Source organism: Eschscholzia californica, unplaced genomic scaffold, assembly GCF_041429995.1.
Source record: "Eschscholzia californica isolate CP2 unplaced genomic scaffold, dmEscCali1.0.p SCAF_4, whole genome shotgun sequence".
Classification (NCBI taxonomy): Eukaryota; Viridiplantae; Streptophyta; class Magnoliopsida; order Ranunculales; family Papaveraceae; genus Eschscholzia; species Eschscholzia californica.
This window is the reverse complement of record NW_028238461.1, coordinates 6,629,924-6,643,086: the sequence shown is the minus strand read 5'-3', so window position 1 is coordinate 6,643,086 and position 13,163 is coordinate 6,629,924. Positions and strand designations below refer to the sequence as shown.

General features: G+C 36.1%; 1 protein-coding gene across 3 annotated transcripts; it reads right to left on the bottom strand.

Annotated features, from left to right (window-relative positions):
- Positions 1 to 338: 338 nt before the first annotated feature.
- LOC147542079 (mitogen-activated protein kinase 15-like) lies at positions 339 to 6,097 on the bottom strand. 3 transcript variants are annotated; one of them, XM_086633120.1, is made up of 10 exons: positions 5,272 to 6,097; positions 4,428 to 4,836; positions 3,770 to 3,897; positions 3,513 to 3,572; positions 3,117 to 3,266; positions 2,855 to 3,010; positions 2,363 to 2,574; positions 2,177 to 2,278; positions 1,383 to 1,543; positions 339 to 924 (listed from the first exon to the last, which is right to left on the bottom strand). In XM_086633120.1, the coding sequence occupies exons 1-10, from the start codon at positions 5,293 to 5,295 to the stop codon at positions 461 to 463; spliced, it is 1,866 nt and encodes a 621-aa protein (XP_086489246.1). In that variant the 5' UTR covers positions 5,296 to 6,097; the 3' UTR covers positions 339 to 460. The 3 variants fall into 3 exon arrangements, with proteins under 3 accessions (XP_086489246.1, XP_086489247.1, XP_086489245.1); XM_086633121.1 differs by having other exon boundaries at positions 2,891 to 3,010; positions 5,272 to 5,958; XM_086633119.1 differs by having other exon boundaries at positions 2,177 to 2,574; positions 5,272 to 5,942.
- Between the last annotated feature and the right edge of the window lie 7,066 nt (positions 6,098 to 13,163).

Below are 13,163 nucleotides of genomic sequence, written 5' to 3'. Positions count from 1 at the left end.
GAGAGAGATGGTGGTGGTTGTGGTTGGTCGGACATAATGATGGTGAAGATAATGAAAAGAAGGGGGTAGTTAACAACCTTAGGTTGGAGTGGCTACCAAGTTGGTTTTCATCCTTGAGGTCCTGGATTTGAGACACTGGCGTCCGAGTCCTGTCAGGCTAATATTGGGCTTGTTCAACTAAGCTTGGGCCCAGGCGAACCCTAGGGTGGCCTCCGCCATCTGAGCTTGGCCCTTTAATTCCAGTGGTGTGGGCAGGCACCCAGCTTCTGGCGTCCATCCAAGTAAAAGAGACAAGGTCAAGGCAGATATGAAGTAATTATTACTATGAGAATCAGAAAGAAACAACACCTTCCATATTTCTCTTTTTCTAACTTATCCTTCTTTCACTTGTACAACAAAGTAAAGAAAATAACAAATACAAACTACCCCTCTTTTCATTTCCTTCTTCCTTTTACAAACCCTAATATATCCTACCAAACTGAACTGCCCCGGCTTTTCTACGAGCAGCTGTAGCTGTGCCAGCAGCAACACCCATTTCCCCAAACTGGGATCTCGCCTGTAAACGATTTGCATCGATCACAATCTGATGATTGTCTGCTTGACCAGAACTGGAAACCGTCACTCCTGCCCGTGAAGAAAGATAGAATTGGGAAGTGTTTATATCTATTGCTACTTCAGGGGCTAATTTAGCCATCATACTGCATTGTGAGAGTTGTGCTGGTCTTAGTGATTGATCTTTTTCAACTACTTCTAATCCAGACTTTACTTGCTCAACGACGTTAGTTCTGCGGATACTGTACGGAGAAGGTACAACAGGCTGAGGAAGAACAGCATTTCTGATGTACGTTCTTGGATCATAAGCTTCTCTCATGCTCCTACTGTTTTCATATGTCACTACAGATCCCACAACTTTCCCTGGCTTAGCTGCATTGAGATCGCAAATAATTTAGATTGTGCAACAAGATCTTTCAAAATATAGTACTATTGACAACGGTAAAGAAAAAGGGATAACACCATAATAAGGTAAAAAGAAAAACAGGGAAAACTGTAAGTCTCTCTTTTTGTTATTACGTATTTAAAATGAAACGGTTGTAACAGAAAATAGTTGTTGAAAATGATGGAAGAATGCTGATGCCAAAAAAAAAGTTATACAAATACAGGGTCGGGCATCTACGAAAAATCTATATCGAGATAAACTGGTCTATTTCGAGATAAGAACATGAGCGACGAAGCAAAAAAGAAAACCCTTGGTCATGTAACTTATAAAAGATGCAAACCTAACCGTTCAAGATTGCTTATGATCAAAACATACAGACATTGGACAGCCGATTGTGAAATTTCATATGTAGATACCTAAATTGAAAAGAGAACAGTTCATGTACCTATTGGAATTCTGTGTTGCGCTGGCAGTCTTGATAGATTTTCTGCAACTCCATTTGCATTTGCGGGATTCTTATAGAAAGAAGATTCCAGAAGCTGGCGATCTCTGGATGGATCTGTTTGCTCCTTGGGAGGGATGGTATTTGAATGAACAATAGTAGATCTGATAGAAATAAAATAGGTTAGAAACCGGTGAAGAGAACTAGACAACCAGTTGAATTAGAAAGCTGGGGTCATAAGATTTCTCCATCTAAATGATTGTCCTATTATAGTATTATTCACTGTTTGTCGATTTCATAGTGTAATTGCTTTATAGCCCTCGACAACTAATATTGCAAGCAGCTAAATTCCAAGAACTATAGCAGGTTTGGAATATTTTGAATTACACCTATCAAAGAAACATATATGTATATGTGTATATATATATATATTGAAACTTTGAATCGATATATTAGAATGGAGAAAAAATAAGAATAAAAATAACTATTAGGAGGCTAGTTTACATGATGTGTCATCAAAGGAATATATAATGACTACATAGTTCCAATGATATGTGTTTCCACGTTTCAAGTAACAGAACATATTTCACAATATTGTGGTGAAAAATTTTAAGCTTTATGTCGCTAACATTACTTCCAAATGTTGACTTAATTTGTAGATCAACAGTAGTTAGAGTGACTCTATTTCGAATTACGTGTTACTCGTGAGTATGACTCAATATTGGTATAGTGTAGTTCATTAGTTGCTCAGAACCATGTTTGGGTCAATGAAGACAAACTGAGAATTCGTATTTTACCTTGGAAGAGAAGCATGCTTCCTCTCCAGTGGAATCACAGGCGCACTTTTACCACCATTGTCCTCAAGGTGCGCAAACTGCTTTTTGAATTGATCCACAGCACTGCATAATACATAGTAAAGATCATTAGAAACGGGATATTTGATGGCATGACGAAGTGAAAACGAGATAGGTAGGAGGAAGAACCTAGGATAAAGAAAATTTGTTCTTTCAGATCCATTCATGTAGTCTTTGAGAAGTTGTGGATGGTATTCTAGTATTTCCCTGAAAATTAGCTCCCTAATGTCCTCCTTTGTCACCCTCCTCCTCTCAAACTCAAATTCTAGCTTTGTGATTGGATGGCAAGATGGTTCCCTCTCCACCCTGGCCAGCCCTTTAAAGTAAGGATCAGCCAATGCCTGCCATGAATAACATGGAAAAAGAAAATTAAGATTGGATAAAATGAGCATGAAGGTCGTGATCTGCCGATGAGAAGTAAATTAAAAATATGGGTACAACTTTTGAATTAATACAACACTTCATCTCAAGACCAGTGTAAGTTTGGGTAGGACAATGTATTATAACCAAGCTCAAGTTCATTGCAATTTTAGGTTCAGAAAATACATTTTAATCAATATGAAAAGCATATAAACTGCATTCTTTATTGGGATAACGTGTTTGTGGTTGTACAATAAATACCTGTTCAGCAGTTGGCCGATCCTTGGGATCAAATGCCAAGAGCTTCTCCAACAGTTTGATGGCCAAAGGATCAGCATTTGGGAACTTTTGCGCGAATGAAACAGGCTGCTTCTTTCTCATGCTAGTTAGGTATCTCCTTGCTTTCTCATTTCGCACCTGTAGCCACATAAAAACATAATATTGATGCATGATTACATCTATAACAAAAGCACAGCTTAAACAATAAGATGCCATAAAAGAATTTATGATTAATGTGTCATACCCGAGAAATAGTATCTAATGAAGGTGTACCAAGTAAGTCGGTCATCAAATCCAACTGGTGGACAACATTTTTACCAGGAAACAATGGTTTCCCTGTTAATACTTCAGCAAAGATGCAGCCTATACTCCAAATATCGATTGCCGGGGTATACTGTAGCACATAACACAAAATACTTAATCAAACGACAGAAATCACTAAACATGAAAATTCCATTATAGCTTCCACTTATTAACACTAACACTTGCAGGATGAGATCTAAGTACCACTTCAAACATGAGTTAAACTGTGTTAAATATTAATCGTTCTAAACACACGAGCATATGGGCACATTATAATGTAGCAACGCAAATTTGGTTGAAAAGTAAATGTAGAATTAGAGGCCAAAGGAGACAATACCTTAGAAAAGAATGATCCACACAGCTCGGGAGCTCTATACCACCTTGTAGCAACGTAATCCTGTGTATGAAGTAAAAATGTCACCAAATATAGAAGAGCACAAACTAAATTTAAACATCAAATTGAAGAAGATTTTAAAAACAATTGTAAGATACAGAAAAAGGTAACCTATGACTTACTTCAAAGGATAAAAATAACTTTTAGAATCTAATAAGATGAAAGGAATGCAGTACAACTTGAAGATTGCTTTGACATACCGTCCAAAATATTGTTGTTGGGGTATCACTGAAAGCAACTCTTGCTAGCCCAAAGTCGCAGATTTTGAGTTTGCAGTTTGCATTTGCCAATATATTCTTTGGTTTTAAATCTCGATGGAACACATTTGCTGCATCAAGTAGCTTAAACATCAGATACAAGCCAACATATCAACCAACCTCAAGGAAAAATGCCATCCACACTTCAGATTAACCACTAATATGCTTTCAGTGAAATGGAATACAAGTGGTAAAGCAAGAAAATAGTTTAATTTCTAATTCATGCATAGGAAGAACCAAATAAGAATGTCTGAGAACAGAAAATTTTAACAATATTGCACAGGTCAAACGAATACAATCAGAGCATATGTTATATGACATGTACACAACAGTAAACAGAGTACAATGACTCTTGTAGAACGATGCGACAAACTAATTGTCACTTGCTAGCCAACTCATCACAAACACCATCCTGAGAGTATGAAGAAGACGGATTAAGGCATCACTTTGTACATCTAGTTTAACTCGTCAATGGAACTACAGTAGTAGGGATACATATTACGAGAATTAGCTTTCAAAAAAATATCATTGTTTAGAACTCTCTTATCAAATTTTCAAAAAGAAAATATTTACATGGGCAAAACTGAGAGAATTTAAGTACCGGTATGGATATACTTCAATGCACGTAGCAGCTGATAAAGAAAAAACTGGTAGTGTTCCTTGGTTAAATCATCATTAGCTTTGATGACTTGGTGAAGATCCGACTCCATGAGTTCAAAAACGACATAAATATCTTTAAAATCCCTTCTTGAAGGTGGCAACATGATGTGTTTAATTTCTACAATGTCAGGATGTCTCAGGAGCCTGAGTAGCTTTATCTCACGAAGTATCCTTGCAGCATCAGAGATATGTTCAAAAATATCATGAATTTTCTTAATAGCCACTTTATCTCCAGTATGTGTGTCAATTGCAGAGCAAACAACACCATAGCTTCCTTTCCCTACAACCTCTTGAATCTTGTATCGATTTGCATCTCCATAATCACTGAAGAAGTCCATCTCTGTGGAATTCTGTCAATAAACAGAAACTTGTTAGATTTCATCAAACTTTATTGTGGATAAACTTGAATTTGAATAACATCAATTCAACAACAATAAATCAAATAGCAATATAGCATGGTTATATCCGATAACAACGATGAAATTAAAAAAGGAAAATTTATCTATTTCAGATCTGCCAAAGTGAACTGAAGGTTCAAATAACAGTTTCAGATAAGAGAATTTCAAGATTCCAGTTACAAGAGCTTAGGGCAAACTAAGAACATGATAAGACATAATTCAATAAACTGACCCATCAAATTCAAATCCTCCATAAATTTGAGACAGATCTACTGAAATAGCTCAATTCAAATAAAGATACATTTTTTTTCAAGCTATCAAAACCCTAGACACAATCAAACATTCTTATATACATGATATCAATCAAATAATGTTTTAACTTCGAACCTTTTTTCGCTGATCTTGCTGCATCTTTTCAACTCTTTTAAAATCAACAGTTAAAAGAAACCCTTTTTTGTTTCACTTGTCTTCACTAGCTAAATCAAACAAGAACTGAACAAAATAATCAAGTAAGAATCGGGACAAATCTCAACCACATTTTCCCCATCTACCCCTGCTCCTGATCACAAGTCCAAAATCTCGCCTTATTCTCTTCGAGTTCTTTACGAAACATAGAAAGTGAAGAAATTCCCTCATGCACCTTTCTTCCTCCTCCTCTTTCCCAACTACTACTACCTTGAAAACCCTAAGAACAAGATCCAACGTGATCATAGAGAGAGAAAAAAATCCGTCCACATTGATTTCAGCATCATCGAAGGATCTACTTTCTCTTTAAACTCAAATGAAGCATGAAGAGTAAGTAATTAAATTCAATAAATTTACCCCACTTTTTCTTGCTTCCTTCTTTTACGCCGATCTCATCGGTGGATGGAAATGAAAACCTAGATCTGATTTTTTATCTAACCTTGCTTCATCCAAAGATAAATTAAACAACGAATGAAACTTCTACGAAGAGGATTAGAGTTCGTTTTGAGAAACCCTATATATATTTTAGAGAGAGAAAAGAATAGAGAGATTTCTTGCCCTGAATCTAGGGCAATTTGTACCAGCTATCTCCTACTCCAATTCGTATATACTTCGTATAATACGCTGGTGGTAGTATTTAGTAATTATATGAATTTTCAAGGGTATTTTTGTAATCAATGATTAGGTGGTAGGTAAACTAAAACTGAAGATTCTCTCTTCAAATACTTTGTACCAAAATAGATGGCCTTGTCCGTAATTGTCTCTTCTCCAATTTGTTGACAGATTATAAAGTAGGTGAATAAAACACTGATTCTAATTGAACCTAAGGGGATCGAAGTTAATTAGAGGGTTACTTTTAACTAATAACGTTGACGGTTTCTCTGACTCACTCTTTTGAAACTTATGATTGTCGATTCCTAATTAGTTGAGTAAAACGTAAAGTGGGTGAGGAATACACCAACTTTAATTGCTTAAAAGGTGACTGAGTTGACCTTGAGTTAAACTCACGCTTTAAAGAAGGGGTTAATATAGTCATGCCCTTCCACCGACACAAAACTATGCACGTGGATCTCACTCTAATTGATTAATCACAAAAATCAACCCTTTAGGACTAGTGGACTAATGTGGTGTATTAATGTACACCCGTTTTTGGTGTAGAGGGGGGAAACTCTCAAGTACATTAGATAATGTGATGGAAATGGAAGAATGTAACGAACATAATTAAGATTTATCTCATGTGATTACGACAATAAATAAAGTAGACAGTAGACAGACGAATAAAAAAAGAGTTTTTATTTTTATTTTTTTTGAGAAATCGATTATGATCTAAGTTAGTCGTTAACAAGGCATTGATACATTTAGACGATGTGATACGCATGACAACTGTCGAAATACTACTAAGCTTAAAGCACAACGAATTAAACGGCCTATAGCCTGACGAATTAAATGGCCTAAAGCCTATATAAACTACTTTATTTATACTCAAGTTCAATATACTTGGATATGCACTTCAATGGAATCGAACATGTGACTTTTCTACTGCAAAGTATATGCATTAACCAACTGGGCTACCGGTGATTGGCATTTTGAGAGTCTTTTGTATAGTAAGAAATTAGAAATCATGTGGAGATGTATATCTTGTATTACACAAGAATAACAGTTCCAAAAACACCTCATGGAACATGCTAGATTTGCCAGATTTTTGTAGGTGCACTTCTTGTTGTTAGAATGAAACCACCATAAATCTAACTCATTAATAAAATTTTATTTCGTGGTTGTTAAGTTGTCGTGATCGGTACTTGTTGCTTCATGGTTAAACTAAGTTTTTAGAAATCAAAGAAATAAAATTGAGTTGAAATATAAGAAGGTGTGATGTCACTCTATGTGTGAACATCATTAAATTATCTATAAAATGATTAATAAAAATAATATAGTAGAGTTTCCACTTGATATCATAATTAAACACACTGGAGTTCAATCTTATGGTTTAAAACTTTTAAAAATACAATTAGACATCACTATGCAAATGTTTTGGTAATTCATTTCAAAATTTTCAACCCAACAAAGCATTCATTTCAACTTTTTTTAATATGACTTTGTGAAAAAAGGATTTTGTCCCTCCCTTTTAATTAAATGTTTGATTGGGTTATAAGAAATATTTATAAACAAACACATGAATTATGACATGATTTTACTCATGAAACACATGTAACTTAACATCACCACCTAACACGTTTATTGTGTGAAGAGTGGAAAGTTTTATTTTATTCACAGAGATGTAAAAAAAAATAAGAAATCTCTCTATTTGAATGTTCGATTACATATTATTCTTATGAATCTTATTACTATTATTATTGTTATTAGTTGTTTGTAGGTTAGAGCAATTTAATTCGATTACATAACTCTACCAACCCTATTATTGGGGACGATCTTTTACATGTTTGGCATTTGTAATTTAATTCGTTTATTTTTCAAAATACATTAATTTATTCAGAGAAGATTTATCACTAACTTAGTCGTATGTCTGTGTGTGTGGCCGTTCTGTTGGCTTGTGAAATACATTGTGTTAGTGCGTACAACCCGTGCAAATAAGAGAACCAGAATTAACACAACTAAATACAAAATTCTAAACATATTTATTGTCTTAGATTAATTTTATTAGGTCCCAAATATGTGATCAATTGGTCATTTGGCCTTAACAAGTGTCTAGCAGTTTGATTTGACCGGTTGAAAAAAATCATTTTTTCCAAAATTATCTTTATAGCATTTCTATGAATATCTTTTTTCTTTTTTATCCATATTTCTTTTACACTTCACTTTCTCACTCTTCCACTTCATAAATCGCCTATTTTCCTCCACAAAACAAAAGTCGCCCACAACTTCTTTGGCGATCTTCTGAAGAAAAAAAAACTTCTTCTTCAATCAGGAACAAGAAGAAGAAATTTTTTTTGATTTTTTTGGTTTGAAAGTCTTTGGTGAAGGCGTAGTGAGAGGAGAGAGAGAGAGTGAAGTGTATGAAAGAGATATAGGTGACGTAGATAATAAATAAAATAAATTATTTATAGAAATGTCATAAGGAAAGATCGAGGAATATATGAATTTTTTAGTTCTTAGAGGTCAAATCGAACATCCAAACATATGTGAATGCTAAAACGACTAGTTGATCACAAATTAGGACCCCAACTACATCGTTTCTACCTCTGTGACATATAAGTAGGTGGTACAGTTAAAATATGTAAAATTATACGGTGGAATATCCACAAACTTTTATGAGATTTATACATACTACGTGCATGCGACTTAAAAACGTCTAAATGAAGTACAACACAACTAGAGCACATTAACATCCTAGAGGGAATTTGTGTCTTGGGTCATAACACTAAAATGAAAAAATCATGTTATTCGGACATTTCATGAAGATAGGAGTATGTATAATCCAGGTTCAGTTTAATTCTTCCTTCGGTCATATCACGAACAGTTGGTTCTTATTCTCTTACGAAAGCAACATGCTTTTTTTTGTTGAAGTGAAAGCAATATATTTTCATATGGCTTTTCATAGATGTTAGAGTTTTTACTTCTTTGTTTATGTTTCAATATAGATTTCACAGTGAATTCAGTTGTAATTTCTATAAATTGCTCTTTGTTTTGTGTTCTTTTTGTATAGTTTTTGTGGGTGGACTGTACTTTATGTTATTGAATTGTGTTTTGTGTTATTTCAAATAATGTTATACTTTTAGTTCTTATCTTGTTCGTTGGTTTATATGTTGCTTTCCTAAGAATAATAAAATATAGCGGATGATGGTCCAAAAAATCGCCTTTAAATAGACACCACAAGCTTGGAACATCTGCGACATGAGGGCCCGTCTACCTTTTCGGTGATGGTACCATTACCAATAATACAAATTATTGTAGTAACTACAAAATTAAATTATAAAGCTTAAAAGAAATTAAAGTAGTGAAGTGTGACATGAGCAAGAATAAATTTCATAAGGAAAACGTGAAATGCTATATAGTAATGAGTAGTATCACTATTCCAACTAATGTAATTATCCATCTTATCTTAAGTGCATCTTGAGTTTGAAAAGGTCGTAGAAAATCTGTACAACAAAGAAATTCATGTTCAAAATGAAATTGTTAAAGGCAAGATACCCTCATTAGGGCTTGTCACTTGTATTTATAGAAGTATCATGTACATGAATTACAATAATGGACATTGAGAACATAGACAATTACAAGTGTATATAAATGTGTGTTTTCACCCCCCCCTCAAGCCGAACGTCGGGTCCCAAGTGAGAGCTTGAAACACAATTCTTGAAATTTTGTCGTTGAAAGACCCTTTGTAAAAATGTCCGCTAGTTGAGACTCGCTTGGTAGGTATTGCACACGTAATTGACCATCGTTTACTTGTTCACGTACAAAGTGAAAATCAATAGCCGAATGACGAGTCTTCGAGTGTAAGATTGGATTTACCGCCAAGTATGTGGTGCTCAAATTGTCACAATAAATAATTGGTGAAGTAGAAGACACATAACCCAATTCACCCAACAAATTCTTTAACCAAATGATGTCAGCCGCCGTATGAGCCACGGCTCGATACTCAGCCTCGGTCGATGACCGAGCCACGGTCGGCTGAGTCTTTGAAGTCCACATTATTAAGTTTGGGCCTAGGAATATACATGAGCCGGTTACGGATCTTCTGTCATCGGGTGACCCGGCCCAATCCGCATCGGAGAAACCTAACAATGGCAGAGATGAAGACGATCGAAGTATGATTCCTGTTGTAATAGATCCTTTGAGAAATCGAAGGATTCGTTTTGCTGCTTTCCAATGAATGGTGGTGGGTTCATGCATAAATTTTGACACCTGATTTACTGAGTATGCAATTTCCGGCCGAGTTAGTGTTAGGTATTGTAAAGCTCCGACGAGACTTCGATACTCTTGTGGATTTGACAGAGGTTCACCATCAAGCTTAGATAACTTCTTACCAGTGATAGAGGGAGTAGACACAGGCTTTGAATGTAATAATCCAAATTTGGTTATCAAATCAGTTATATATTTTTGTTGAGTAAGAAGAAGAGAGGAGGAATCTCTAATGGCCTCCATACCCAAAAAGTAACTTAATGATCCCAAATCAGTAATATCAAATTGAGATTTTAATTTTGAAATTAGAGATTGTAAATTTTCAGATGAAGAACCAGTGACAATAATGTCATCCACATAGAGTAATAATATGGTAATACCTGAAGAGGATCGAATGATGAACATTGAGGGATCGGAGATCGATTGATTGAACCCTAACTCAAACAAAAACGAACTGAACCGATGATGCCAAGCCCTTGGGGCTTGCTTAAGACCATAAATCGCCTTTTGAAGTTGACACACATAATCAGGATGATTTTGATCTTCAAATCCTTTGGGCTGAGACATAAACACTGTTTCTTGAAGATCACCATTCAAGAAAGCACTCTTAACATCCAATTGACGAATTGCCCAATTTCCAGTAACAGCAAAGGAAAGGATTGTTCGTATTGTGGCCGGACGAACAACAGGACTGAATGTTTCGGTGTAATCAATTCCTTGTTGTTGAGTAAACCCACGAGCAACAAGCCGAGCCTTATGACGAGCTATTGATCCATCTGAATTTTGTTTGACTCGAAAAACCCACTTGCAGTCAACCAAATTCATATTCGATTGCCTTGGAACCAATTTCCATGTTCTGTTTTTGTGTAATGCATTAATTTCTTCTGCCATTGCTGCACGCCATTGTTCATGTTTGGACGCCTGAGTGAACGTTGAGGGTTCCTCAAGCAATGATGACTTTTCTAAAAGAGGAAATTTAGACAAACTCTCTGTAAAAAGGACTTTTGCCTTTCTCGTACCATCACGACTGCGAGTTATCATGTGATGCTTGGAGGAAGTAACAGTGATGTCGGTGGTTGATGAAGGTGGTGGTAAAGGATTTGCAGTGGAGAGAGAGAGGTGCAGAGCTGTGGTCCTCTGAATTAGGGTTTTGAGACGAAGGTGAATCAGAGGAGTGGGAGGCAGAAGACGACAGTCGTTGGACCACAGAGACAGGTGGAAGAGATATAGGAGATGGAGCAGACGAACGATCAGGATTTGATAATTGTTGGACCACACGAACAGATGTATGGTTGATAGGTTGCGTGGGAGATGAACGGCTACGATTAGAAGAAGGAATTAATTGATGTTGAGGTGATGAGATGGACGATGGGTTGGACCCATCTGACGTGGGAAGGACACGGTGGACAGAGTTAAGGGGTACAGCTCGATTTGAGACCGTTGGAGTATTGGAATTTGAATTAACAGTCCAATTTAGGGTTACAGGAGAGGAAGAAGATGAACAAATTGGGGATTTTTTATTTTGAAGGGGAAATGGAAAAATTGACTCATCAAAAATCACATTTCGAGAAATATAAACCCTATTAGAAGATTCATCTAAGCAACGATAGCCTTTATGGTCTGGACTGTAACCAATGAAGATGCAAGGCTTCGTTTTTGATTCAAGCTTAGAAGATCGATAGGGAGTGAGAAGAGGGTAGCAACGACAACCGAATACACGAAGAAACGAGTAATTAGGTTGTTTCCCTGTTAGTTTTTGATATGGGGATATGTTATTGAGAGTACGAGAAGGAAGTCTGTTAATGGTGTAAATTGCAGTCGAGAATGTATCAGGCCAAAGAGAAGGAGGAACAGAGGCTTGGTTAATCAAGCAGAGAGAGGTTTCTACCAGATGACGAATCTTTCTCTCAGCCACCCCATTTTGTTGGGGTGTATGAGGACAAGATTTCCTATGAATAATGCCATGAGTTTGAAGAAAGGAAGAAAAGGAATTGCTAATGAATTCTCCTCCACCATCTGTTTGAAAAATTTTAATAGGTTTAGAAAACTGCTTTTCTACCATAGCTTTGAAGTTCTTAAAGTGAAATTCAACTTCGGATTTGTTTTTGAGAAAATACAACCATGTAAATCTTGAATAGTCATCCACAAGAAGAAGAACATAACGAAAATTTGAGATAGAGGAAACAGGAGAAGGTCCCCACAAGTCAGCATGTATTAACTCATTTGGAAAGGAAGAAAGATGAGTAACAGTACCAAAAGGGAATTGATGATGTTTTCCATTAATACAACTAACACATTTAGTTTTTGACATTGAAGAAGATGTTAATGGTAACATTTGATTTCTAACTAAGAAATTTAAAATCTGCAAATGAGGATGACCCAGACGAGTATGCCATGTATCTGCAGATGTTCGAACACCAGGAGAGAGTGATTGAGCAAATAAAGTGAGAGGTGGAGTTGACACTGGGGAGAGGCGAAACAATCCATCTCTAATCGTTCCTTGAAGAAGTATCCTCCCTGTGGGAAGATCCTGAATGACAAAACCATTTCGATGGAAGATGACAAGACAGTCAAAATCATGAAGAAGTTTAGAAACAGAGATTAAGTTCTTTTTGAAGGAGGGCACAATTAGGACATTTTTGAGAGTAATAGAAGAGGAGAGAGGAATATTACCCACGCCAGAGACTGATGCAGTATGACCATTGCCCACCATGACTTGATCAGGAGCTTGAGTATCATTTCTTGAAGCAATAGAAACATTATCAGAGGCAATGTGAGATGTAGCACCAGAGTCTACATACCAATTTGGGTCTGAAGAGAGAGAATCGATTCCCAAAGCAGCAAAGGAGTGAGAAAGTTCTTGTTGTCGTTGAAGAGAGTAGCATTGTCTAGCAGTATGTCCTGGACGACCACAGTATTGACATATGAGAACCGAACGATCAGGATGAGGACCA

Excerpts from the sequence above, each read along its gene's own strand:
- LOC147542079 (XM_086633119.1), bottom strand. The coding sequence starts at position 5,295 with ATGCAGCAAGATCAGCGAAAAAAG. Across the intron at positions 3,573-3,769 it reads CAACAACAATATTTTGGACG|GATTACGTTGCTACAAGGTG; the intron begins GTATGTCAAAGC and ends CTTCATACACAG. Across the intron at positions 3,267-3,512 it reads GTGGATCATTCTTTTCTAAG|TATACCCCGGCAATCGATAT; the intron begins GTATTGTCTCCT and ends TATGTGCTACAG.